Below are 24,688 nucleotides of genomic sequence, written 5' to 3' on the forward strand. Positions count from 1 at the left end.
AACGACTGGCGATGCCCGTTGTGCACCTTCCTGACTGCTCTGCTGGGGTCAGACTGAGCCCGGGTCCCTCCTCTTCATGAAGGTCAGGAGTAAGATTGTTAAAATGTCTAAATGCCAAGTGCAATCTGCCCTGTATACGATGCAGACGTGCTGGAAGGTGGGTCTGGCCCGCATCCTGCAGCCACAGTTCTGCGCGTGTGGATGAAAGGGGTTGCCCGACCTTAGATGTGAAGTCTGCATGCACACTGCCACGTCTCCTACAGATTTCCTGCTTTCTGCGCCTTCTTCATGTTTAAAATCATGAGAGGTCTAGAACGGGTAGATGTGAATAGGTTATTTACTCTTTTGGATAGTAGAAAGACTAGGGGGCACTCCATGAAGTTAGCATGGGGCACATTTAAAACTAATCAGAGAAAGTTCTTCTTCACTCAATGCTCAATTAAACTCTGGAATTTGTTGCCAGAGGATGTGGTTAGTGCAGTTAGTATAGCTGTGTTTAAAAAAGGATTGGATAAGTTCTTGGAGGAGAAGTCCATTACCTGCTATTAAGTTCACTTAGAGAATAGCCACTGCCATTAGCAATGGTTACATGGAATAGACTTAGTGTTTGGGTACTTGCCAGGTTCTTATGGCCTGGATTGGCCACTGTTGGAAACAGGATGCTGGGCTTGATGGACCCTTGGTCTGACCCAGTATGGCATTTTCTTATGTTCTTACCCCCAGAAGGTGATTAGAGAGCTGGAAGAGCCTGCTCCGTGAAGCGGGGGTCACGGCACAGGACGCTGGTGTCCCAGCGTGTGGACGGTGCATCCACGGGAAGGCCTGCTGCCGGAGGATGGGCCAAGGCAGATTTCCCCATCACCCTCACAGGGTGCCACAAAACATTTTAGGAAACTAAAAATTGAGTTTTCATGAAGGAGGCAAGGAGGAGAGATGAGAGCCAGCCCTCCATCAGGAGGAGCACACCAGGAGCTGGCCACCATAACAGGAGAGCTGGCAAGGGATCCCTTCACACCCAGGGCAATTTCATGAACCGGGGTGGGGAGTAAAAGCTGCTTCATCAGGTCAGTATGGGTTGGGTCTCTACTAGAAGGATAGACACAGGGAGGAGAGATTACATCTTTAAAGCAGACAATGCAGGTCCCACTCTGTCCAAATCCCTCCAGATTACAGCCAGCTCACACCTGGGATTATTATTTCCATACATCTCCCTACCCCAGTGCTTCTGGGAACTGTCTCCATCTGCTGGAAGGGAGGTACAACCACAGTCTGGACTGATCCAGGTACGTACAGGGAATATAGGATTACAGCCAGCTCATACCTGGGATTATCATTTCCATACATCTCCCTACCCCAGTGCTTCTGAGAACTGTCTCCATCTGCTGGAAGGGAGGTACAACCACAGTCTGACTGATCCAGGTACGTACAGGGAATATAGGATTACAGCCAGCTCATACCTGGGATTATTATTTCCATACATCTCCCTACCCCAGTGCTTCTGGGAACTCTGTCTCCATCTGCTGGAAGGGAGGTACAACCACAGTCTGACTGATCCAGGTACGTACAGGGAATATAGGATTACAGCCAGCTCCTACCTGGATTATTGTTTCCATACATCTCCCTACCCCCAGTGCTTCTGGGAACTTGCAAACGTGACCCAATAAGAAAATGATTGAACTTTGCGCCTCTTAATTACCTTTGGCCAGAGGTCGCCTGGGATGACCTGCCAGCAGCTGTGACTTACGTTTTACTGAAAGGGACAGAGCCCGGTGGAAGGAACAGGGTTGAGAGGTTGGATGAGGGAACAGGTTTTGAATCTGAATTTGTCTGCTCACCTGTCCAAACCGGGACAGAACCAGAGAGATGACCGTGGGCTGCAGTCACATGGCCATTCCAGCCCCCTCGTAGAGCGGGGCTGCATGTCGAGGGTCACCTCCCCATTCACTCAGCCTAACCAGCTAAGTGTCCACCCAGGGCCCACAGTAAGGGAACCTGCTCACCCCGGTATCATCCTGAGGCTCGGCCCCAGGCGCATTACACAAGGTGCACAGTTCTCATGCACAGAGATAGTTTTCAGGTCCACATTACTTTATATTTGCAGACTCACAGACTCATTGGGGGATCCTAAGTTTGGATGGGAGTTGTTGCTAATTCACATTCAGCGAACGGGTGGATCCTGAGAATTCTGTGCCACCGAGAGGGAGAATATTTTTGGTTGGACTTGGCTTGCGGCTGGAAGCCCTGGGCCCTTCACGTTGCCCGTTTGGGTAGAGAAGCAGCCACCACTGCCGGCGGAGCAGGAGCTCAGCAGTGGAGCTCAGGCAGCTGAAGGAGCAGAGGGACCCAGAACGAGAGACGGAAGAAAGATTTACTGCTTAAGGTTTCTTTTGGGCGCCAGCAGAAGACCAGCGGACGTGGTGTTATTCACGGCGACACCTACAGCCGCTCCGAGAATCCATGCCGGTGCTTGGGAGGGTGGGTTCGGGACTCGGGCAGTGAACTGACCCCCTGTGTCGAGGGGGCGCCATTACCAGGACCCCGCACAGGCTCCTCACCCCCTGCCGGGGCAGAGAAGGAATGGGCACCTTCGTTTTCAGCTTCTCTCTCTCCCTGGGAATTTCTCAGGGTTTGTTAGGACAACAAAAAACAGGAGGAGGAAGGCAGTGGGAAAATGTGACTCGTTTTTCTAGGTAAATATTGGAGTTTGTTTCGGTGGCCAGAAGCCAGGGCAATAAAATAGAGCAGATTCTCCCTCCCACCCACTCAGCAGAATCCCTGCCTACTCCTCCTCCTCCTCCTCGCCTAGCAGGTGCCTCTCCTCACCCCCCATTGCAGCAGCCTGTGTCGCCTTTACTGGTGGGGCCTCCAGGCTGCGGCTTTCAGGGTCCCTCGGCCTGCACCAGCAGCGCCAGTCACAGGACATCGGTGGCACCGGGGAGCGAGCGTCGGGATTCGGAGGGCGGGAGGTGCTTCGGCCCGCACTGGCTTCCAAGCCCTCGGAGACCTCGAGAGGCTGCAGCTGCTTTTTAATCAGCCGAAAACGGGGGTGAAAAATCAATCTAAACAGCACCACTTTTGGAGAAGTCTGGGAATTGATGGTGAAAAAAAGTGGTTGAAACTGAAGACTTAAGGACCCAGAGGATGGAGAACCCTCTCCCAAAATGTGAATATTTTAGAATTGTCTGAGATCTGTTTATCACCTGAAAATAGGGAACTGCGTCCTGTCTAAAGACCATAAAACGTGCCGTACCGAGTCAAGCCAGAGGTCCAGGCCCTATCCTGCTGGGTGCAGGTAACCTGGCTTTGCCGCTTTGGAACAAGAAAAAGAGTTCGTGTTATGTTGGAATGGACTGTGAGCGCAATGTAAATCACACTGTCGATTCTTTTATTTTCAAAATTGGAGGAAGACCTCAGTGCTGATATCTTTTCTGAATTAGAGTACAGACCAGTTACAGTCATCGGTCTAAAAAAACCTCCAGTATTTCTTTTATTGAAAAAAAACTTATTCTATAAAAATTTGATTGGTATCAGCTCTTGCTCACTGTGTCTTGTATTGACTAATTTAAGTGCGCAACAGATACATCGGCAGGAATTGACCCAATTCAAGATAAAGAGCCGATAATGTTGCCTCTTGATAAACTGCAGTCTCACTTACATTGCCCGATTGACTTGCTCGAAAATTGCTGGAAAAACCTTTGGACAAGATTGCCTTCTAAATCAAGGTAGTGAGGCTGGTGAAGCCGCTGGGAAGGCAATTCAAGGGACACTTGAGCAGCACTAAGAAGTTGCCAGTTGAGGCTCGTTCTTCAATGTCTCTACGGTTCTTATGTAAAGAACATTGTGGTTCTGCAGTTCTGGCACTGCAAGACTTGCCACAGATTTTATTAGCTCTATGAAAGCTGCTTGTAATTCAAATGTCGCTTATCTTGGTGTGATGGTTGCGCCAGAGGATGCCTGAAACGTCGACGTACATTTCGCTGGAAAAGCTGCGTCAGGGCAGTATCTCGTCTCAAGGAATTATAGTTTCTTGTTTGATCAAACTTTCTGTCATTGGGCTTCAAGTCAAAAGTCGAAACGTACGTCAGCGTTTCAGGCATCCTCTGGCGCAACCATCACGCCAAGATAAGCGACATTTGAATTACAAGCAGCTTTCATAGAGCTAATAAAATATCTGTGGCAAGTCTTGCAGTGCCAGAACTGCAGAACCACAATGTTCTTTACATAAGAACCGTAGAGACATTGAAGAACGAGCCTCAACTGGCAACGTTCAGAGTGGCACTCAAGTGTCCCTTGAATTGCCTTCCCAGCGGCTTCACCAGCCTCACTACCTTGATTTAGAAGGCAATCTTGTCCAAAGGTTTTTCCAGCGATTCGAGCAAGTCAATCGGGCAATGTAATTGAGACTGCAATTGTTTATCAAGAGGCAACATTATTGGCTCAATTCCTGCCGATGTATCTGTTGCCCACTTTAGTCAATACAAAAACACAGTGAGCAAGAGCCGATATCAAATAATTTTTATAGAAAGAATAAAAGAATTCTCTCAATAGAAGAGAAATACTGGAGTTTTTTTAGACGGATGACTATTAACTGGTCTGTACTCTTTCATAAAAGATCAGCACGGAGGTCTTCCTCCAATTTTTAAAATTTTGAAAAATAAACTTTGAAAATAAAAGAATCGACAGTGTAATTTACATTGCAGTCACAGTTCATTCCAACATACACCAACTCTTTCTTGTTGTAATTTACATTGGTGGATCCTTAAGTTTTTTTTTCTTTGCCATTTTGGAAACAGTGGCCAAGATTCCTGAAGCTTCCAATACAAGGCCTGACAGCCATTAAACCTGAGCCCACACCGAGCAGGAATGAGAGAACAGAGGCAGGGGTTTGTACGCACCTCTCCCCCCAGTGTTTACCTGTGGGAGTCTTGGCTCCATCTGCAGCCCTCAGGACATGGTCCCCGTCTCCTCCCATTGCAGCCTCGCCTGTAGATGGTGACGGAGGAGATGCCCCATCCAGAGGACTCTCCTGCCCCTCCGTGCTCTCTTGTGCTGCAGAACTACTCCCCTGATCCTGCTCTGCCGGCCTCCACTCATCCTCCTGTTGGTCACTGGTTACGGTGGAGACGCTCTGCTCATGGTCCTTCACTGGCGTGGACTCTGCAGAGGCCACCAGAGACTCTGAAAGCAGCTCGGCGTCCGTCTCTGTGGTTCCCTGCTCTCCTGCTGCGCACTCCTCTCTCACGCCAGGATCAGGAGCCTCTCTGCTCTTCTCTGTCCCAAGGGCAGCTCCCTCAGGGACCTTCACGGGCTTTACAGGAGTTGCTGGGTCAATATGGATGAGGATGGGGGCTTTGTCTGACCCTCCATCTGTCTGGCTCAGGGAGTCCTCTCCGTTGATGACCACTAGCGAGGAGACATCTTCTGATCCAGTCCTTGCCTGTACTCCCTTCCATAGCCCATGGCCTGCAACAGCGGGACTATCCACCCCGTCCTTACTCGGGGATATCTCGACAAAGCTGTGGGCAGAGAGAGAGAGAGAAGACCCTGTTAGAGCTTTACAGACTCAGCTCCTACACTGAAGGTGGCATCACAAATCACTTCTGGTGATATGCACGTCATGATCTAACCCTACTTGCACAGCCCGACTCCTGGTTGGAACTGCAAGGGAGACCCTTCAGGGAGGACAAGGAGGCTGGCGAGCCAGAGCACGGTTCTTATTACTTTGCTAGAAGCCTTGACATACAAACGTTAACGGGTTCCTGGAACGACAACGAGAATGCTAGAGTCCTGCCCTCTTCACTTACATGGGGTTTCCAGGAGCTGCGGGAGGGGGGGAGAGGAGGTTAATCTCACAGACCTGGCAGGGAGAACAGACTCTTCTACATCAAGGTGGCATCCGTGCGAGTCATGGCAGGGTGAGCGCCTATAAGCCGAGGCTGGGGATTCTCAGTGCACGCGTTAATCTCACCCCCCGGCACCATTTCTGAACGTGCAGGAGGAGCGGCCTGCGGTACTGCTGGTTTCACCACCCTCCCTCCCTCTCTCTGGGCCCTGTGCTCTTTGTTTTACCTTTCTGAGGACAGGTCATGGTCAGCACTCCAGCTGCTGACCGTGTGCAGGCTGTGGTCCGTCACGCATCCCGGGCCCTGGGCCTCCATCCTGGGCGCTGGTTATGCTGCAGAAAGAGAAGAGGTTAGATGGGTGGCTGAGCCTGGACCCCCCCTCACCACCCCCACTATGCATCCTGGCACTGGACACCCTTACCCACAGCCTCACAAAGCAGTGGGCAGGACGGCTGCATCGGGACAGACAGACTGGATACAGATCAGAGACCCGGGAGGTGCAACTCAGAACTGAAAGGAGGGTTCGGTGTGTACAGAGAGGGGGAGGGGAGATTTAGGAGCACATCTGAAGGTGACACCATCATATAAGGGGGAGAGATGGAGGGCGGGGGAGGGGAAACCCATTCTTGCATTATCCAGGCCCACCATGGGGGGGGGGGGGCTGGAGGTAGGGGACTGGGTTTTTGGATAGCGCGACTATGGTGTGCGCTGCGTTACAGTTTTGTTTTAAATGCAGCAGATGGGAGCTGGGAGCAGAGGCGCACGGAGGAGACCAGGAGCTGGGAGCAGAGGCACAGGCCCATGGCTTTCCCTGGGGGGGGGGAGCAGAGATAGTCAGTGGCTATCAGAATTTTATAATCTTTTTTCTGCTTGACGAATGAATTTTACTGTCATTTGATGCACTTGTTTTCTCTGGAGGAAGTTAGATGGTGGGCAGACATTTGAGCAGAAGAGCAGAAGGCCAGCAAGGGGTATAGACAAGATCAGCAGAAGCAAACTTGTGATTCCTGGAGGATTACTAACGGGGGGGGGGGGGCAGGACGGACGTCCCTCGGTGACTGGGAGCAGCTGCCCTCGTATCTCACCCACGGGGAAGTCAGTACAAGCCGGCCTGTAACCCTCCCGACACCCAGCCTGCACCTCAGCCAGACACACAGACTCTCAGATACCGGGATCACAGGCCAGAAACGGAGAGATGCAGACAAATCTGAACGGGAAGCCCCAAGGAGTCAAACTGACTGCAGTGCAGCAGCAGAGGCCTTACCCCCTGTGCTGTGCTGGATGCAGAGAGCAGAGCCACAGGGATCCCGGACACCACGGAGCAGAACTGGAGGGGATCCTGCCACCAGGCCAGAAATGAAACAGACCAGCAGCAGTGGCCTCTCACTTAAACACTGGTCTTAGCGGGCACTCGCCCTATGCACGGGGATCCCACACACCACGGCGCAGAACTGGAGGGGATCCTGCCGCCAGGCCAGAAATGAAACAGACCAGCAGCAGTGGCCTCTCACTAAAACGCTGGTCTTAGCGAGCACTGTCCCTATGCACGGGGATCCCACACACCACGGAGCAGAACTGGAGGGGATCCTGCCGCCAGGCCAGAAATGAAACAGACCAGCAGCAAGGGCCTCTCACTTAAACGCTGGTCTTAGCGGGCACTCGCCCTATGCACGGGGATTCCACACACCACGGAGCAGAACTGGAGGGGATCCTGCCGCCAGGCCAGAAATGAAACAGACCAGCAGCAAGGGCCTCTCACTAAAACGCTGGTCTTAGCGGGCACTCGCCCTATGCACGGGGATCCCACACACCACGGAGCAGAACTGGAGGGGATCCTGCCGCCAGGCCAGAAATGAAACAGACCAGCAGCAAGGGCCTCTCACTAAAACGCTGGTCTTAGCGGGCACTTTCCCTATGCACGGGAATCACTCGCACTTTACTAACATCAGGGGCTTAATAAACTCACATGGAACAGCCAGCAGCCTCTCCCCAGGGAGAGTCTGCAAAGGGAAAAAGGCAGGGACACACAGACAGACACCATGTCCTGAGGAAGAATCTACTACAGGAAGAGAACTACCCTCCCCCTCCACCATTCTCCCCCTGTACAGTCATTCCCTCCCCACTCCCCAGCACACAGCCATACCCTCCCCCACCCCCATCTCTCACACTCCCTGACATTCTCCCCCCCCCCCACCATTTCCCACCTCTCACTCCCTGACATTCTCCCCCCCCCCCACCATTTCCCACCTCTCACTCCCTGACATTCTCCCCCCCCCCCCCACCATTTCCCACCTCTCACACTCCCTGACATTCTCCCCCCCCCCCCCACCATTTCCCACCTCTCACACTCCCTGACATTCTCCCCCCCCCACCATTTCCCACCTCTCACTCCCTGACATTCTCCCCCCCCCCCATTTTCCCCCTCTCACTCCCTGACATTCTCCCCCCCCCCCATCTCTCACTCCCTGACATTCTCCCCCCCCACACACACACAACTGCAGCTTCCCCCCATCATTTCCCACCTCTCACACTCAGACACTCCCCCCACACACACACACACAGCTGTAGCTTCCCCCCTCACACTCCCTGACATTCTCCCCCCCACAGCCATAGCCTCCCTCCATTTTCCACCTCTCACTCCCTGACACCCCCCCTGCAGTCTCATGTCCTCCCCACACCTCTCCATTTCCCACCCCTCATTCCATGACACCCCCCCCCCACAGTGTCATTTCCTCCCCACTCCCCAGCACACAACCATACCCTCTCTCCATCATTTCCTACTTCTCACTCCCCGACACCCCTCCAACCCCTATCCACAAGCCATACCCACCCCACCACTTCCCATCTGTCACATCCACGCACACACCCCCCCATACCCTCCCTCGCACATATTCATACCAGCGTCAGTGAGAGGGTATCTTGTCCCTTTAAGAAAGCTCTGTTCATCCAGGGTTCAGATACAGGTAGGAGAGGAGGGGGAGTGCTAACTAGTCCCACAGTTCAGGGTGTCAGGATACCATAATACATATGCATAAGGCATTTGCATACAGCGTGCATGCAGTTCTCATGCATATTCATGACTCTCGGGCTGGGACTGCCACCCCCGAGCTAGGGCCCAGCGAGGTCCGAGGCTGGGGGCGGGCGGATCTCTGGTGCTTCCTGCAGCCACCTCGGGGGCGGACACTTTCTCCCGGCCGCACGGGGAGGCTCCCGGTTACTCCCACGCGAGCTCACGTGGCTCTGAAGGCTTCCTGTTTCCCGAGCAGGTGCCGGGAGGGCTCATCATCTCCAAGCCACTTCTAATAAACTCCTAGCCCTGCGCCAGGAACGGGACACAGCGCACGTTGGGGGCTGGAGTTTCAGAAATCCGTGGCTGCAAAGCTGGGAACTGCAGCAGATTTTTAAAAACAGAAACCTAAAGGTCAGGGGAGGTGGGCAAGGACCTGCAGGCGCAGCCCCAGAGGACGAGGCCACTACTCCCAGGCACCGCAGAGCCCCTCTCGGGTGCATCATCCCCGTCCAGGAGAGCCACTTTCACTTGCCTGCAGGATCTCCTCTCAGCTGGAAGTGTCTAAGCCCCGCCCCCAGGGAGAACTTTTATACCCTCCAAGCTCCGCCCCCCCGGGCCTGCACAGCCAATCAGAGCGGCTAAATGTGAAAGGCACGTTTAAGGGGGAAGGCTCCTGTTCCCTCCCAGAAAGGAAAGGGAGTGACCTGGCTCCTGGATGTGCCCGCCGGCTGCACCCCCGGGGTGGCGCACACGCAGGCCCTGGGAGGCCCTCGCCCATTCCCAGCTTGGTTTGTGGCCCCAATAGTCCATAAAGCTGTACAAGCACGGGAGGGAAATAGGAAAGTCTGCTCCTGGCTTTAGTTTAAGTTTTCTTCTGGATGTGCCACAAATCCGTAAATTGATTGGCTTACGTGTACAACATTCCCATGCAGACAGTACCCAATGCAAAATGATCTAAAAACATTAGCAGTAGTAAAGAAATAATTAACCAAAAATTGCAAAATTCTTAAACTCCCCCCAAACCTTCGAAAAAAAACAGGCAATGCTTCGGCCCCTTAGCAAAAATGTAACTAATTCGGGTGAGAGCTCCAGAGCTTAGGACCTTTGTTCCTTTTCAAGTCTTCCCGAAGAGGAGCCACGTGCAGGGGAGGGACGAGAAGTCCAGGAGAGCTGAGCGCTCCAGACCTGCACAGGGAACCATCATCCATCCTCCCAGGGCAGGCGAAGGGGGTCTGTGCTTTTCTACCTCATTTATACGCTGCCACCAGATGTACACAGCACCGTACAAAAACAGACATACAGGCTGCATGGGGGGAGTGAGTGTGAGAGACTGAGTGTGTGTGTGAGAGAGACACAGGCTCTATTCCTGTGCCAGTTTGTGTGAATGTGTGCGGGAGACACGGCGGATGTGTGTGTCCATGTGTGGGTGTGTATTTGAGACAGGTTGTATATGTGTATGTGATTGTGTGTGAATGTGAATGTGTGCGGGAGACACAGGGCGGATGTGTGTGTCCATGTGTGTGTGTGTGTGTATATGAGACAGGTTGTATATGTGTATGTGATTGTGTGTGAATGTGAATGTGTGCGGGAGACACAGGGCGGATGTGTGTGTCCGTGTGTGTGTGTGTGTGTGTGTATATGAGACAGGTTGTATGTGTGTATGTGATTGTGTGTGAATGTGAATGTGTGCGGGAGACACAGGGCGGATGTGTGTGTCCATGTGTGTGTGTGTATGTGAGACAGGTTGTATGTGTGTATGTGATTGTGTGTAAATGTGAATGTGTGCGGGAGACACAGGGCGGATGTGTGTGTCCATGTGTGTGTGTGTATGTGAGACAGGTTGTATGTGTGTATGTGATTGTGTGTGAATGTGAATGTGTGCGGGAGACACAGACTGCCTGTGTGTGTCCATGTGTGTGTGTGTGTGTATATGAGACAGGTTGTATGTGTGTATGTGATTGTGTGTGAATGTGTGTGGGAGACACAGGGTGGATGTGTGTGTCCATGTGTGTGTGTGTATGTGAGACAGGTTGTATGTGTGTATGTGATTGTGTGTAAATGTGAATGTGTGCGGGAGACACAGGGCGGATGTGTGTGTCCATGTGTGTGTGTGTATGTGAGACAGGTTGTATGTGTGTATGTGATTGTGTGTGAATGTGAATGTGTGCGGGAGACACAGGGTGGATGTGTGTGTCCATGTGTGTGTGTGTATGTGAGACAGGTTGTATATGTGTATGTGATTGTGTGTAAATGTGAATGTGTGCGGGAGACACAGGGCGGATGTGTGTGTCCATGTGTGTGTGTGTGTGTATGAGACAGGTTGTATGTGTGTATGTGATTGTGTGTGAATGTGTGTGGGAGACACAGGGCGGATGTGTGTGTCCATGTGTGTGTGTGTATGTGAGACAGGTTGTATGTGTGTATGTGATTGTGTGTGAATGTGAATGTGTGCGGGAGACACAGACTGCCTGTGAGTGTCCATGTGTGTGTGTGTGTGTGTATGAGACAGGTTGTATGTGTGTATGTGATTGTGTGTGAATGTGTGTGGGAGACACAGGGCGGATGTGTGTGTCCATGTGTGGGTGTGTATGTGAGACAGGTTGTATGTGTGTATGTGATTGTGTGTGAATGTGTGTGGGAGACACAGGCTGTATGAGTGTGTCAGTTTGTGTGAATATGAATGCGTGACTGAAAGACAGGCTGCATTTGTGAGTGAGTGTGAGTGAGTGTGTGAGTGAGTGTGTGTGAGTGTGTGAGTGTGTGAGTGTGTGTGAGTGAGTGAGTGTGTGGGTGTGTGTGTGAGTGTGTGTGAGAGAGAGACATTTCGTGAGACAGATAGCAGAGTAATGCAGGGAACCAGGTCCACCTCTGCTTGCTGAGGTCCCCTCTGGTGCAGGGTCCCTGGTACACGCTGGGTCCGGTGTGAGCAATGTTTCCTTTCAGGTCCTAAAGGAATTCTCTCTCTCTTACCTGTGGACCAGGTGCAGCCCTTCTACCTCCCACCTGGCCCCCACAGAAAAGGGTGCAAGCAGGAAGCCCTCAGCGCCAGGACTCCAAGGGGACCCTGCACCGCTGTCCTGTCTGAAAGAGGCAGGAGCACCCAGGACACCCTCCTGTTGTAACCATCGGTCTTCAACAGCTTGGCCCCGCCCACCTCTGGCCCCGCCCACCTCTCACTGCTTGCGGCTCCTCCCGCTCACCTGGGACTGATGGCTGCCACGGCGTCTGTTTGCCGTCCTCTCCGGCGTCCCCGGACCGGCTTTGGTGCTGCCTCCCGCCACGCTCCTCCAAGGTACCTTAGGGCGCGCACTCGCACGCCGCCCTCATCTATATTTGTACGTTGGCGCGAACCTCAGGGGCGTCCCCCTGATATGACGTCACGCTGCCCGGATATTTAAGCCTACGGTATTTGCTAGCTCATCGAGTTAGCAACGGGAACCTTACGGATGGGATTTGCTCTGCCACTCCTGCGCTGTCTGGAACTCTTACAGCCTTCGGGGCTGCTAACAGGTACCCGCTCCTCGGGGGCCTCTTCTTCTTCTTTCAGGTGCTCTCAGGAAACCGGTACTCGCTCCTCGGGGGCCTCTTCTGCTTCTTTCAGGTGCTCTCAGGAAACCGGTACTCGCTCCTCGGGGGCCTCTTCTTCTTCTTTCAGGTGCTCTCAGGAAACCGGTACTCGCTCCTCGGGGGCCTCTTCTGCTTCTTTCAGGTGCTCTAAGGAAACCGGTACTCGCTCCTCGGGGGGCCTCTTCTGCTTCTTTCAGGTGCTCTCAGGAAACCGGTACTCGCTCCTCGGGGGCCTCTTCTGCTTCTTTCAGGTGCTCTCAGGAAACCGGTACTCGCTCCTCGGGGGCCTCTTCTGCTTCTTTCAGGTGCTCTCAGGAAACCGGTACTCGCTCCTCGGGGGCCTCTTCTGCTTCTTTCAGGTGCTCTCAGGAAACCGGTACTCGCTCCTCGGGGGCCTCTTCTGCTTCTTTCAGGTGCTCTAAGGAAACCGGTACCCGCTCCTCGGGGGCCTCTTCTGCTTCTTTCAGGTGCTCTAAGGAAACCGGTACTCGCTCCTCGGGGGCCTCTTCTGCTTCTTTCAGGTGCTCTCAGGAAACCGATACCCGCTCCTCGGGGGCCTCTTCTGCTTCTTTCAGGTGCTCTCAGGAAACCGGTACCCGCTCCTCGGGGGCCTCTTCTGCTTCTTTCAGGTGCTCTCAGGAAACCGGTACCCGCTCCTCGGGGGCCTCTTCTGCTTCTTTCAGGTGCTCTCAGGAAACCGGTACTCGCTCCTCGGGGGCCTCTTCTGCTTCTTTCAGGTGCTCTAAGGAAACCGGTACCCGCTCCTCGGGGGCCTCTTCTGCTTCTTTCAGGTGCTCTAAGGAAACCGGTACTCGCTCCTCGGGGGCCTCTTCTGCTTCTTTCAGGTGCTCTCAGGAAACCGATACCCGCTCCTCGGGGGCCTCTTCTGCTTCTTTCAGGTGCTCTCAGGAAACCGATACCCGCTCCTCGGGGGCCTCTTCTGCTTCTTTCAGGTGCTCTCAGGAAACCGGTACCCGCTCCTCGGGGGCCTCTTCTGCTTCTTTCAGGTGCTCTCAGGAAACCGGTACTCGCTCCTCGAGGGCCCATGTTCCCTGAGTCGCTGCCTGCATCTACAACCCTTTCTACTTGGAAGAATTAAATTACAGTCACCATCAGTGAGTACAGAAACCATCTCTCTCCACAGTACTGCTAAGTGAGTACAATACAACTGAGTCTCTCTGCTCTAAGGGATCAGGTACTCGCTCCTCGAGGGCCTGCTCTCCCTGTCTCGGAGCTTCTCCTAATTCTACCTGGGACTCTGTATATTTCTCACTGTGTACTCATAACTCTCAGCCTCTTTCCACTGCAGCACAGCCTAGCAGAGGATTCGCTGCTCCAGCGTCCTGTGGCAGACCTGCCCAGCCGGGCTCAACATCCACTACTCACTACTGCCACCTCTGGTGGTTTCCAAAACTGTTTAATAAAAGATTCAAATCTGTGTTTGTGTGTCCAGAGTTTGTGGACCCTCACGGGACTGCCCCCGTGGGCGTGGTCAGCTGCCACAGTGTCCAAGGATCCACCCAAACATCAATAACCGTAACACCTCCATATAAAAGAAACTCCACCCTGCCACCTCCTGGCCACACCAGCTCGGCTCCTCTCCCACTGCTCCCTGAGGGAGGCTGGCCTCACTCCCAGACTGCCCTGGACGCTGTAGCTCCCTCTCTTGGGGCAGATAGGGAAGTGCAATAGGCAAAGACAAGGGTGTCGGCATTGTGCAGACCCAAGCGGTACCTACGTTCTCCCTTCTACAACTGCATTATGCACAGCTCCCAGCAAACTTTTATTACAAAGGGCCATCAGTGTAAACAGCACTGTACAGCAACAGTGATTATTATTTATAATGCAAAATCAGCATACACAGCACTGTACAGCCACACAACACTATTAATAAATCACCAGTGTACCCAGCACTCAACAGTCTGAGCAGTAATTATTTATAAAGCTCTGTCAGTGAACACAGTACTGTACAGTCAGCAGTGATTATAACTGTCAGTGTACATAGCACTGTACAATCATAATTATGATTATTTACAAAGCATCAGTACACACAGCACTGTACAGTCACAGCTGAGATTATTATTTATAGAGCCTCATCAGTGTACACAGCAGTGTATAGTCATAAAGCGGTGATTATTATTTATAGAGCCTTGTCAGTGTACACAGCACTGTACAGTCATTGTTGTGATTATTTATAAAGAACTATCAGTTTAAACAGCACTGTACAGAGCTTTATTTATAAGGCTCTGTCAGTGTATAAGCAGTGTACAATCAGCAGCGATTATTATTTATAAAGCTCTGTCAGTGTATACAGCACTGTACAGTCAGCTGCGATTTATAAAGCACCATTAGTGTACACAGTACTGTACAGTTACAGCAGTGATTTATAATGCAGCAACAGTATTCACAGCACTGTACAGTCAGAGTGGTAATTATCAAATAGAAAGGTCCGTTAGTGTAAACAGCACTATACAATTGCTGAGTAATGATTATTTATAAAGCTCCATCAGTGTATACAGCACTGTTCAGTCACAGAGCAGGGATTATATATAAAGCACTGTTAGTATACACAGCACTGTACACCACACACACACACACACACACACACACACACGCTCCACCTCTGACATACGCACCGTGCACACACACTGTACAGTCACAGAGCAGTGATTATTTACGAAGCACCATTATTTTACAGTCACACAGCAGTGTTTATTTATATAGCACCCTTAGTATACACAGCACTGTACAGTCACAGAGCAGTGATTACTTATGAAGCACCATTATTTTACACATCACTGTACAGTCACAGAGCAGTGATTATTTGCAAAGCACCATTAGTATACACAGTACTGTACAGTCACAGAACAGTGATTATTTATAAAGCACCGCTAGTATACACAGCACTGTACAGTCACAGAGCAGTGATTATTTACGAAGCACCATTATTTTACAGTCACACAGCAGTGTTTATTTATATAGCACCCTTAGTATACACAGCACTGTACAGTCACAGAGCAGTGATTACTTATGAAGCACCATTATTTTACACATCACTGTACAGTCACAGAGCAGTGATTATTTATAAAGCACCGCTAGTATACACAGCACTGTACAGCCACAGAGCAGTGATTATTTAGAAACTACTGCTAGTATACACAGCACTGTACAGTCACAGAGCAGTGATTCTAGAGCACAGCTAGTATACACAGCACTGTACAGTCACAGAGCAGTGATTATTTATAAAGCACCGTTAGTGTACACAGCACTGTACAGTTACACAGCAGTGATTATTTATAAAGCACTGTTAGTATACACAGCACTGTATAGTCACAGAGCAGTGATTATTTACGAAGCACCGTTAGTATACACAGCACTGTATAATCACAGAACAGTGATTATTTACAAAGCACCGCTAGTATACACAGCACTGTACAGTCACAGAGCAGTGATTATTTACAAAGCACCATTAGTATACACAGCACTGAACAGTCACAGAACAGTGATTATTTATAAAGCACTGTTAGTATACACAGCACTGTACAGTCACAGAGCAGTGATTATTAATGAAGGACCGCTAGTGTACACAGCACTGTAAAGACACAGAGCAGTGATTATTAATGAAGGACCGCTAGTGTACACAGCACTGTACAGACACAGAGCAGTGATTATAAAGCACCTCAAGAATACACAGCACTGTACAGTAACAGAGCGGTGATTATTACTTATAAAGCCCCGTTAGTGGACACAGCACTACAGTGATGGTACACAGTGATCTTTTAACACTGTTGCTCACTTACTAGTAACAGCACACCTGGGAATTTTTTAATTGTTTCTAAAGGTTAAGAACATAAGAACATAAGAACATATGCCATACTGGGTCAGACCAAGGGTCCATCAAGCCCAGCATCCTGTTTCCAACAGTGGCCAATCCAGGCCATAAGAACCTGGCAAGTACCCAAAAACTAAGTCTATTCCACGTAACCATTGCTAATGGCAGTGGCTATTCTCTAAGTGAACTTAATAGCAGGTAATGGACTTCTCCTCCAAGAACTTATCCAATCCTTTTTTAAACACAGCTATACTTACTGCACGAACCACATCCCCTGGTAACAAATTCCAGAGTTTAATTGTGCGTTGAGTAAAAAAGAACTTTCTCCGATTAGTTTTAAATGTGCCCCATGCTAACTTCATGGAGTGCCCCCTAGTCTTTCTACTATCCGAAAGAGTAAATAACCGATTCACATCTACCCGTTCTAGACCTCTCATGATTTTAAACACCTCTATCATATCCCCCCTCAGTCGTCTCTTCTCCAAGCTGAAAAGTCCTAACCTCTTTAGTCTTTCCTCATAGGGGAGTTGTTCCATTCCCCTTATCATTTTGGTAGCCCTTCTCTGTACCTTCTCCATCGCAATTATATCTTTTTTGAGATGTGGCGACCAGAATTGTACACAGTATTCAAGGTGCGGTCTCACCATGGAGCGATACAGAGGCATTATGACATTTTCCGTTTTATTCATCATTCCTTTTCTAATAATTCCCAACATTCTGTTTTCAGAGAACTCCTCTGTTCCCCGCCTCTCCCCAGCAGGACAGCAAAAGGACTCACTCTGCTCAGGATGACATAGCAAGGACTCACTCTGCTCAGGATGACATAGCAAGGGCTCACTCAGGATGACATAGCAAGGACTCACTCTGCTCAGGATAACATAGCAAAGACTCATTCTGCTCAGGATGACATAGCAAAGACTCACTCTGCTCAGGATGACATAGGAAGGACTCACTCTGCTCAGGATGACATAGCAGGGACTCACTCTGCTCAGGATGACATAGCAAAGACTCATTCTGCTCAGGATGACATAGCAAAGACTCACTCTGCTCAGGATGACATAGGAAGGACTCACTCTGCTCAGGATGACATAGCAGGGACTCACTCTGCTCAGGATAACATAGCAAAGACTCATTCTGCTCAGGATGACATAGCAAAGACTCACTCTGCTCAGGATGACATAGGAAGGACTCACTCTGCTCAGGATGACATAGCAGGGACTCACTCTGCTCAGGATGACATAGCAAGGACTCACTCTGCTCAGGATGACATAGCAAAGGCTCACTCTGCTCAGGATGACATAGCAGGGGCTCTCTCTGCTCAGGATGACATAGGAAGGGCTCACTCTGCTCAGGATGACATAGGAAGGACTCACTCTGCTCAGGATGACATAGCAGGGACTCACTCTGCTCAGGATGACATAGCAAAGGCTCACTCTGCTCAGGATGACATAGCAGGGGCTCTCTCTGCTCAGGATGACATAGGAAGGACTCACTCTGCTCAGGATGACATAGCAGGGGCTCACTCTGCTCAGGATGACATAGCAAAGGCTCACTCTGCTCAGGATGACATAGCAGGGGCTCTCTCTGCTCAGGATGACATAGGAAGGACTCACTCTGCTCAGGATGACATAGCAGGGGCTCACTCTGCTCAGGATGACATAGGAAGGACTCACTCTGCTCAGGATGACATAGCAGGGACTCACTCTGCTCAGGATCACATAGGAAGGACTCACTCTGCTCAGGATGACATAGGAAGGACTCACTCTGCTCAGGATGACATAGCAGGGACTCACTCTGCTCAGGATCACATAGGAAGGACTCACTCTGCTCAGGATGACATAGCAGGGGCTCACTCTGCTTAGGATGACATAGCAAAAGGACTCACTCTGCTCAGGATGACATAGGAAGGACTCACTCTGCTCAGGATGACATAGCAAGGACTCACTCTGCTCAGGATGACATAGGAAGGACTCACTCTGCTCAGGATCACATAGGAAGGACTCACTCTGCTCAGGATGACATAGCAGGGACTCACTCTGCTCAGGATCACATAGGAAGGACTCACTCTGCTCAGGATGACATAGCAAGGACTCACTCTGCTCAGGATGACATAGGAAGGGCTCACTCTGCTCAGGATCACATAGGAAGGACTCACTCTGCTCAGGATGACATAGCAGGGGCTCACTCTGCTCAGGATGACATAGCAAGGACTCACTCTGCTCAGGATGACATAGCAAGGGCTCACTCTGCTCAGGATGACATAGAGGGACTCACTCTGCTCAGGATGACATAGCAAGGACACGACTCTGCTCAGGATGACATAGGAAGGACTCACTCTGCTCAGGATGACATAGCAGGGACTCACTCTGCTCAGGATCACATAGGAAGGACTCACTCTGGTCAGGATGACATAGGAAGGGCTCACTCTGCTCAGGATGACATAGGAAGGGTTCACTATGCTCAGGATGACATAGGAAGGACTCACTCTGCTCAAGATGACATAGCAGGGACTCACTCTGCTCAGGATGACATAGCAAGGACTCACTCTGCTCAGGATGACATAGGAAGGGCTCACTCTGCTCAGGATGACATAGCAAGGACTCACTCTGCTCAGGATGACATAGGAAGGGCTCACTCTGCTCAGGATGACATAGCAAGGGCTCTCTCTGCTCAGGATGACATAGCAAAAGGACTCACTCTGCTCAGGATGACATAACAGGGACTCACTCTGCTCAGGATGACATAGGAAGGGCTCACTCTGCTCAGGATGACATAGCAGGGACTCACTCTGCTCAGGATGACATAGGAAGGACTCACTCTGCTCAGGATGACATAGCAGGGACTCACTCTGCTCAGGATGACATAGGAAGGGCTCACTCTGCTCAGGATGACATAGGAAGGACTCACTCTGCTCAGGATGACATAGCAGGGACTCTGCTCATGATGACATAGGAAGGGCTCACTCTGCTCAGGATGACATAGCAGGGACTCTGCTCATGATGACATAGGAAGGGCTCACTCTGCTCAGGATGACATAGCAAGGATTCACTCTGCTCAGGATGACATAGAAGGGACTCACTCTGCTCAGGATGACATAGCAAGGACTCACTCTGCTCAGGATGACATAGGAAGGGCTCACTCTGCTCAGGATGACATAGCAGGGACTCACTCTGCTCAGGATGACATAGCAAGGGCTCACTCTGCTCAGGATGACATAGGAAAGGCTCACTCTGCTCAGGATGACATAGCAGGGACTCACTCTGCTCAGGATGACATAGGAAGGGCTCACTCTGCTCAGGATGACATAGCAGGGACTCACTCTGCTCAGGATGACATAGAAGGGACTCACTCTGCTCAGGATGACATAGCAGGGACTCACTCTGCTCAGGATGACATAGGAAGGACTCACTCTGCTCAGGATGACATAGCAGGGACTCTGCTCAGGATGACATAGGAAGGGCTCACTCTGCTCAGGATGACATAGCAAGGACTCACTCTGCTCAGGATGACATAGGAAGGGCTCACTCTGCTCAGGATGACATAGCAAGGACTCACTCTGCTCAGGATGACATAGGAAGGGCTCACTCTGCTCAGGATGACATAGCAGGGACTCACTCTGCTCAGGATGACATAGCAAGGACTCACTGCTCAGGAAGACATAGCAGGGACTCATTCTGCTCAGGATGACATAGGAATGGTTCACTCTGCTCAGGATGACATAGGAAGGACTCACTCTGCTCAGGATGACATAGCAGGGACTCACTCTGCTCAGGATGACATAGGAAGGACTCACTCTGCTCAGGAGGACATAGCAGGGACTCACTCTGCTCAGGATGACATAGGAAAAGGACTCACTCTGCTCAGGATGACATAGGAAGGACTCACTCTGCTCAGGATGACATGGCAGGGGCTCACTCTGCTCAGGATGACATAGGAAGGACTCACTCTGCTCAGGATGACATAGGAAGGGCTCACTCTGCTCATGATGACATAGCAGGGGCTCACTCTGCTCAGGATGACATAGGAAGGACTCACTCTGCTCAGGATGACATAGGAAGGGCTCACTCTGCTCAGGATGACTTAGCAGGGGCTCACTCTGCTCAGGATGACATAGGAAGGACTCATTCTGCTCAGGATGACATAGCAGGGACTCACTCTGCTCAGGATGACATAGGAAGGACTCACTCTGCTCAGGATGACATAGCAGGGGCTCACTCTGCTCAGGATGACATAGGAAGGGCTCACTCTGCTCAGGATGACATAGGAAGGGCTCACTCTGCTCAGGATGACAGAGCAGGGGCTCACTCTGCTCAGGATGACATAGCAGGGGCTCACTCTGCTCAGGATGACATAGGAAGGGCTCACTCTGCTCAGGATGACAGAGCAGGGACTCACTCTGCTCAGGATGACATAGCAAGGACTCACTATGCTCAGGATGACATAGCAGGGGCTCACTCTGCTCAGGATGACATAGGAAGGGCTCACTCTGCTCAGGATGACATAGCAGGGACTCACTCTGCTCAGGATGACATAGCAGGGACTCACTCTGCTCAGGATGACATAGGAAAAGGACTCACTCTGCTCAGGATGACATAGGAAGGACTCACTCTGCTCAGGATGACATAGGAAGGACTCACTCTGCTCAGGATGACATAGCAGGGGCTCACTCTGCTCAGGATGACATAGGAAGGACTCACTCTGCTCAGGATGACATAGCAGGGACTCACTCTGCTCAGGATCACATAGGAAGGACTCACTCTGCTCAGGATGACATAGGAAGGACTCACTCTGCTCAGGATGACATAGCAGGGACTCACTCTGCTCAGGATCACATAGGAAGGACTCACTCTGCTCAGGATGACATAGCAGGGACTCACTCTGCTCAGGATCACATAGCAAGGACTCACTCTGCTCAGGATGACATAGCAAGGACTCACTCTGCTCAGGATGACATAGGAAGGGCTCACTCTGCTCAGGATCACATAGGAAGGACTCACTCTGCTCAGGATGACATAGCAGGGGCTCACTCTGCTCAGGATGACATAGCAAGGACTCACTCTGCTCAGGATGACATAGCAAGGGCTCACTCTGCTCAGGATGACATAGAGGGACTCACTCTGCTCAGGATGACATAGCAAGGACTCACTCTGCTCAGGATGACATAGGAAGGACTCACTCTGCTCAGGATGACATAGCAGGGACTCACTCTGCTCAGGATCACATAGGAAGGACTCACTCTGGTCAGGATGACATAGGAAGGGCTCACTCTGCTCAGGATGACATAGGAAGGGTTCACTATGCTCAGGATGACATAGGAAGGACTCACTCTGCTCAAGATGACATAGCAGGGACTCACTCTGCTCAGGATGACATAGCAAGGACTCACTCTGCTCAGGATGACATAGGAAGGGCTCACTCTGCTCAGGATGACATAGCAAGGACTCACTCTGCTCAGGATGACATAGGAAGGGCTCACTCTGCTCAGGATGACATAGCAAGGGCTCTCTCTGCTCAGGATGACATAGCAAAAGGACTCACTCTGCTCAGGATGACATAACAGGGACTCACTCTGCTCAGGATGACATAGGAAGGGCTCACTCTGCTCAGGATGACATAGCAGGGACTCACTCTGCTCAGGATGACATAGGAAGGACTCACTCTGCTCAGGATGACATAGCAGGGACTCACTCTGCTCAGGATGACATAGGAAGGGCTCACTCTGCTCAGGATGACATAGGAAGGACTCACTCTGCTCAGGATGACATAGCAGGGACTCTGCTCATGATGACATAGGAAGGGCTCACTCTGCTCAGGATGACATAGCAGGGACTCTGCTCATGATGACATAGGAAGGGCTCACTCTGCTCAGGATGACATAGCAAGGATTCACTCTGCTCAGGATGACATAGAAGGGACTCACTCTGCTCAGGATGACATAGCAAGGACTCACTCTGCTCAGGATGACATAGGAAGGGCTCACTCTGCTCAGGATGACATAGCAGGGACTCACTCTGCTCAGGATGACATAGCAAGGGCTCACTCTGCTCAGGATGACATAGGAAAGGCTCACTCTGCTCAGGATGACATAGCAGGGACTCACTCTGCTCAGGATGACATAGGAAGGGCTCACTCTGCTCAGGATGACATAGCAGGGACTCACTCTGCTCAGGATGACATAGGAAGGACTCACTCTGCTCAGGATGACATAGCAGGGACTCACTCTGCTCAGGATGACATAGGAAGGACTCACTCTGCTCAGGATGACATAGCAGGGACTCTGCTCAGGATGACATAGGAAGGGCTCACTCTGCTCAGGATGACATAGCAAGGACTCACTCTGCTCAGGATGACATAGGAAGGGCTCACTCTGCTCAGGATGACATAGCAAGGACTCACTCTGCTCAGGATGACATAGGAAGGGCTCACTCTGCTCAGGATGACATAGCAGGGACTCACTCTGCTCAGGATGACATAGCAAGGACTCACTGCTCAGGAAGACATAGCAGGGACTCATTCTGCTCAGGATGACATAGGAATGGTTCACTCTGCTCAGGATGACATAGGAAGGACTCACTCTGCTCAGGATGACATAGCAGGGACTCACTCTGCTCAGGATGACATAGGAAGGACTCACTCTGCTCAGGAGGACATAGCAGGGACTCACTCTGCTCAGGATGACATAGGAAAAGGACTCACTCTGCTCAGGATGACATAGGAAGGACTCACTCTGCTCAGGATGACATGGCAGGGGCTCACTCTGCTCAGGATGACATAGGAAGGACTCACTCTGCTCAGGATGACATAGGAAGGGCTCACTCTGCTCATGATGACATAGCAGGGGCTCACTCTGCTCAGGATGACATAGGAAGGACTCACTCTGCTCAGGATGACATAGGAAGGGCTCACTCTGCTCAGGATGACTTAGCAGGGGCTCACTCTGCTCAGGATGACATAGGAAGGACTCATTCTGCTCAGGATGACATAGCAGGGACTCACTCTGCTCAGGATGACATAGGAAGGACTCACTCTGCTCAGGATGACATAGCAGGGGCTCACTCTGCTCAGGATGACATAGGAAGGGCTCACTCTGCTCAGGATGACATAGCAAGGACTCACTCTGCTCAGGATGACATAGGAAGGGCTCACTCTGCTCAGGATGACATAGCAGGGACTCACTCTGCTCAGGATGACATAGCAAGGACTCACTGCTCAGGAAGACATAGCAGGGACTCATTCTGCTCAGGATGACATAGGAATGGTTCACTCTGCTCAGGATGACATAGGAAGGACTCACTCTGCTCAGGATGACATAGCAGGGACTCACTCTGCTCAGGATGACATAGGAAGGACTCACTCTGCTCAGGAGGACATAGCAGGGACTCACTCTGCTCAGGATGACATAGGAAAAGGACTCACTCTGCTCAGGATGACATAGGAAGGACTCACTCTGCTCAGGATGACATGGCAGGGGCTCACTCTGCTCAGGATGACATAGGAAGGACTCACTCTGCTCAGGATGACATAGGAAGGGCTCACTCTGCTCATGATGACATAGCAGGGGCTCACTCTGCTCAGGATGACATAGGAAGGACTCACTCTGCTCAGGATGACATAGGAAGGGCTCACTCTGCTCAGGATGACTTAGCAGGGGCTCACTCTGCTCAGGATGACATAGGAAGGACTCATTCTGCTCAGGATGACATAGCAGGGACTCACTCTGCTCAGGATGACATAGGAAGGACTCACTCTGCTCAGGATGACATAGCAGGGGCTCACTCTGCTCAGGATGACATAGGAAGGGCTCACTCTGCTCAGGATGACATAGGAAGGGCTCACTCTGCTCAGGATGACAGAGCAGGGGCTCACTCTGCTCAGGATGACATAGCAGGGGCTCACTCTGCTCAGGATGACATAGGAAGGGCTCACTCTGCTCAGGATGACAGAGCAGGGACTCACTCTGCTCAGGATGACATAGCAAGGACTCACTATGCTCAGGATGACATAGCAGGGGCTCACTCTGCTCAGGATGACATAGGAAGGGCTCACTCTGCTCAGGATGACATAGCAGGGACTCACTCTGCTCAGGATGACATAGGAAAAGGACTCACTCTGCTCAGGATGACATAGGAAGGACTCACTCTGCTCAGGATGACATAGGAAGGACTCACTCTGCTCAGGATGACATAGCAGGGGCTCACTCTGCTCAGGATGACATAGGAAGGACTCACTCTGCTCAGGATGACATAGCAGGGACTCACTCTGCTCAGGATCACATAGGAAGGACTCACTCTGCTCAGGATGACATAGGAAGGACTCACTCTGCTCAGGATGACATAGCAGGGACTCACTCTGCTCAGGATCACATAGGAAGGACTCACTCTGCTCAGGATGACATAGCAGGGACTCACTCTGCTCAGGATCACATAGGAAGGACTC

The 24,688-nt window shown here is 51.2% G+C and overlaps 1 protein-coding gene across 3 annotated transcripts in view; it reads right to left on the minus strand.

Moving 5' to 3' along the window:
* The window catches only part of LOC115079566 (long-chain-fatty-acid--CoA ligase ACSBG2-like), a 157,893-nt gene that overhangs the window by 115,716 nt on the left and 17,489 nt on the right, over positions 1 to 24,688 (minus strand). For 2 of the 3 annotated variants that reach the window (XM_029583236.1, XM_029583218.1), the window contains exons 2-3: positions 6,070 to 6,175; positions 4,915 to 5,516 (exon numbers count right to left, since the gene is read on the minus strand). In XM_029583236.1, the coding sequence (XP_029439096.1) occupies positions 4,915 to 5,516; positions 6,070 to 6,158 (691 nt within the window). In that variant the 5' untranslated portion in view covers positions 6,159 to 6,175. Of the gene's footprint in view, positions 1 to 4,914; positions 5,517 to 6,069; positions 6,176 to 9,385; positions 9,415 to 24,688 lie in introns of those variants that run through there. The other variant, XM_029583227.1, reaches the window with a different exon arrangement.

This window comes from Rhinatrema bivittatum, chromosome 1, assembly GCF_901001135.1.
Source record: "Rhinatrema bivittatum chromosome 1, aRhiBiv1.1, whole genome shotgun sequence".
Lineage (NCBI taxonomy): Eukaryota > Metazoa > Chordata > Amphibia > Gymnophiona > Rhinatrematidae > Rhinatrema > Rhinatrema bivittatum.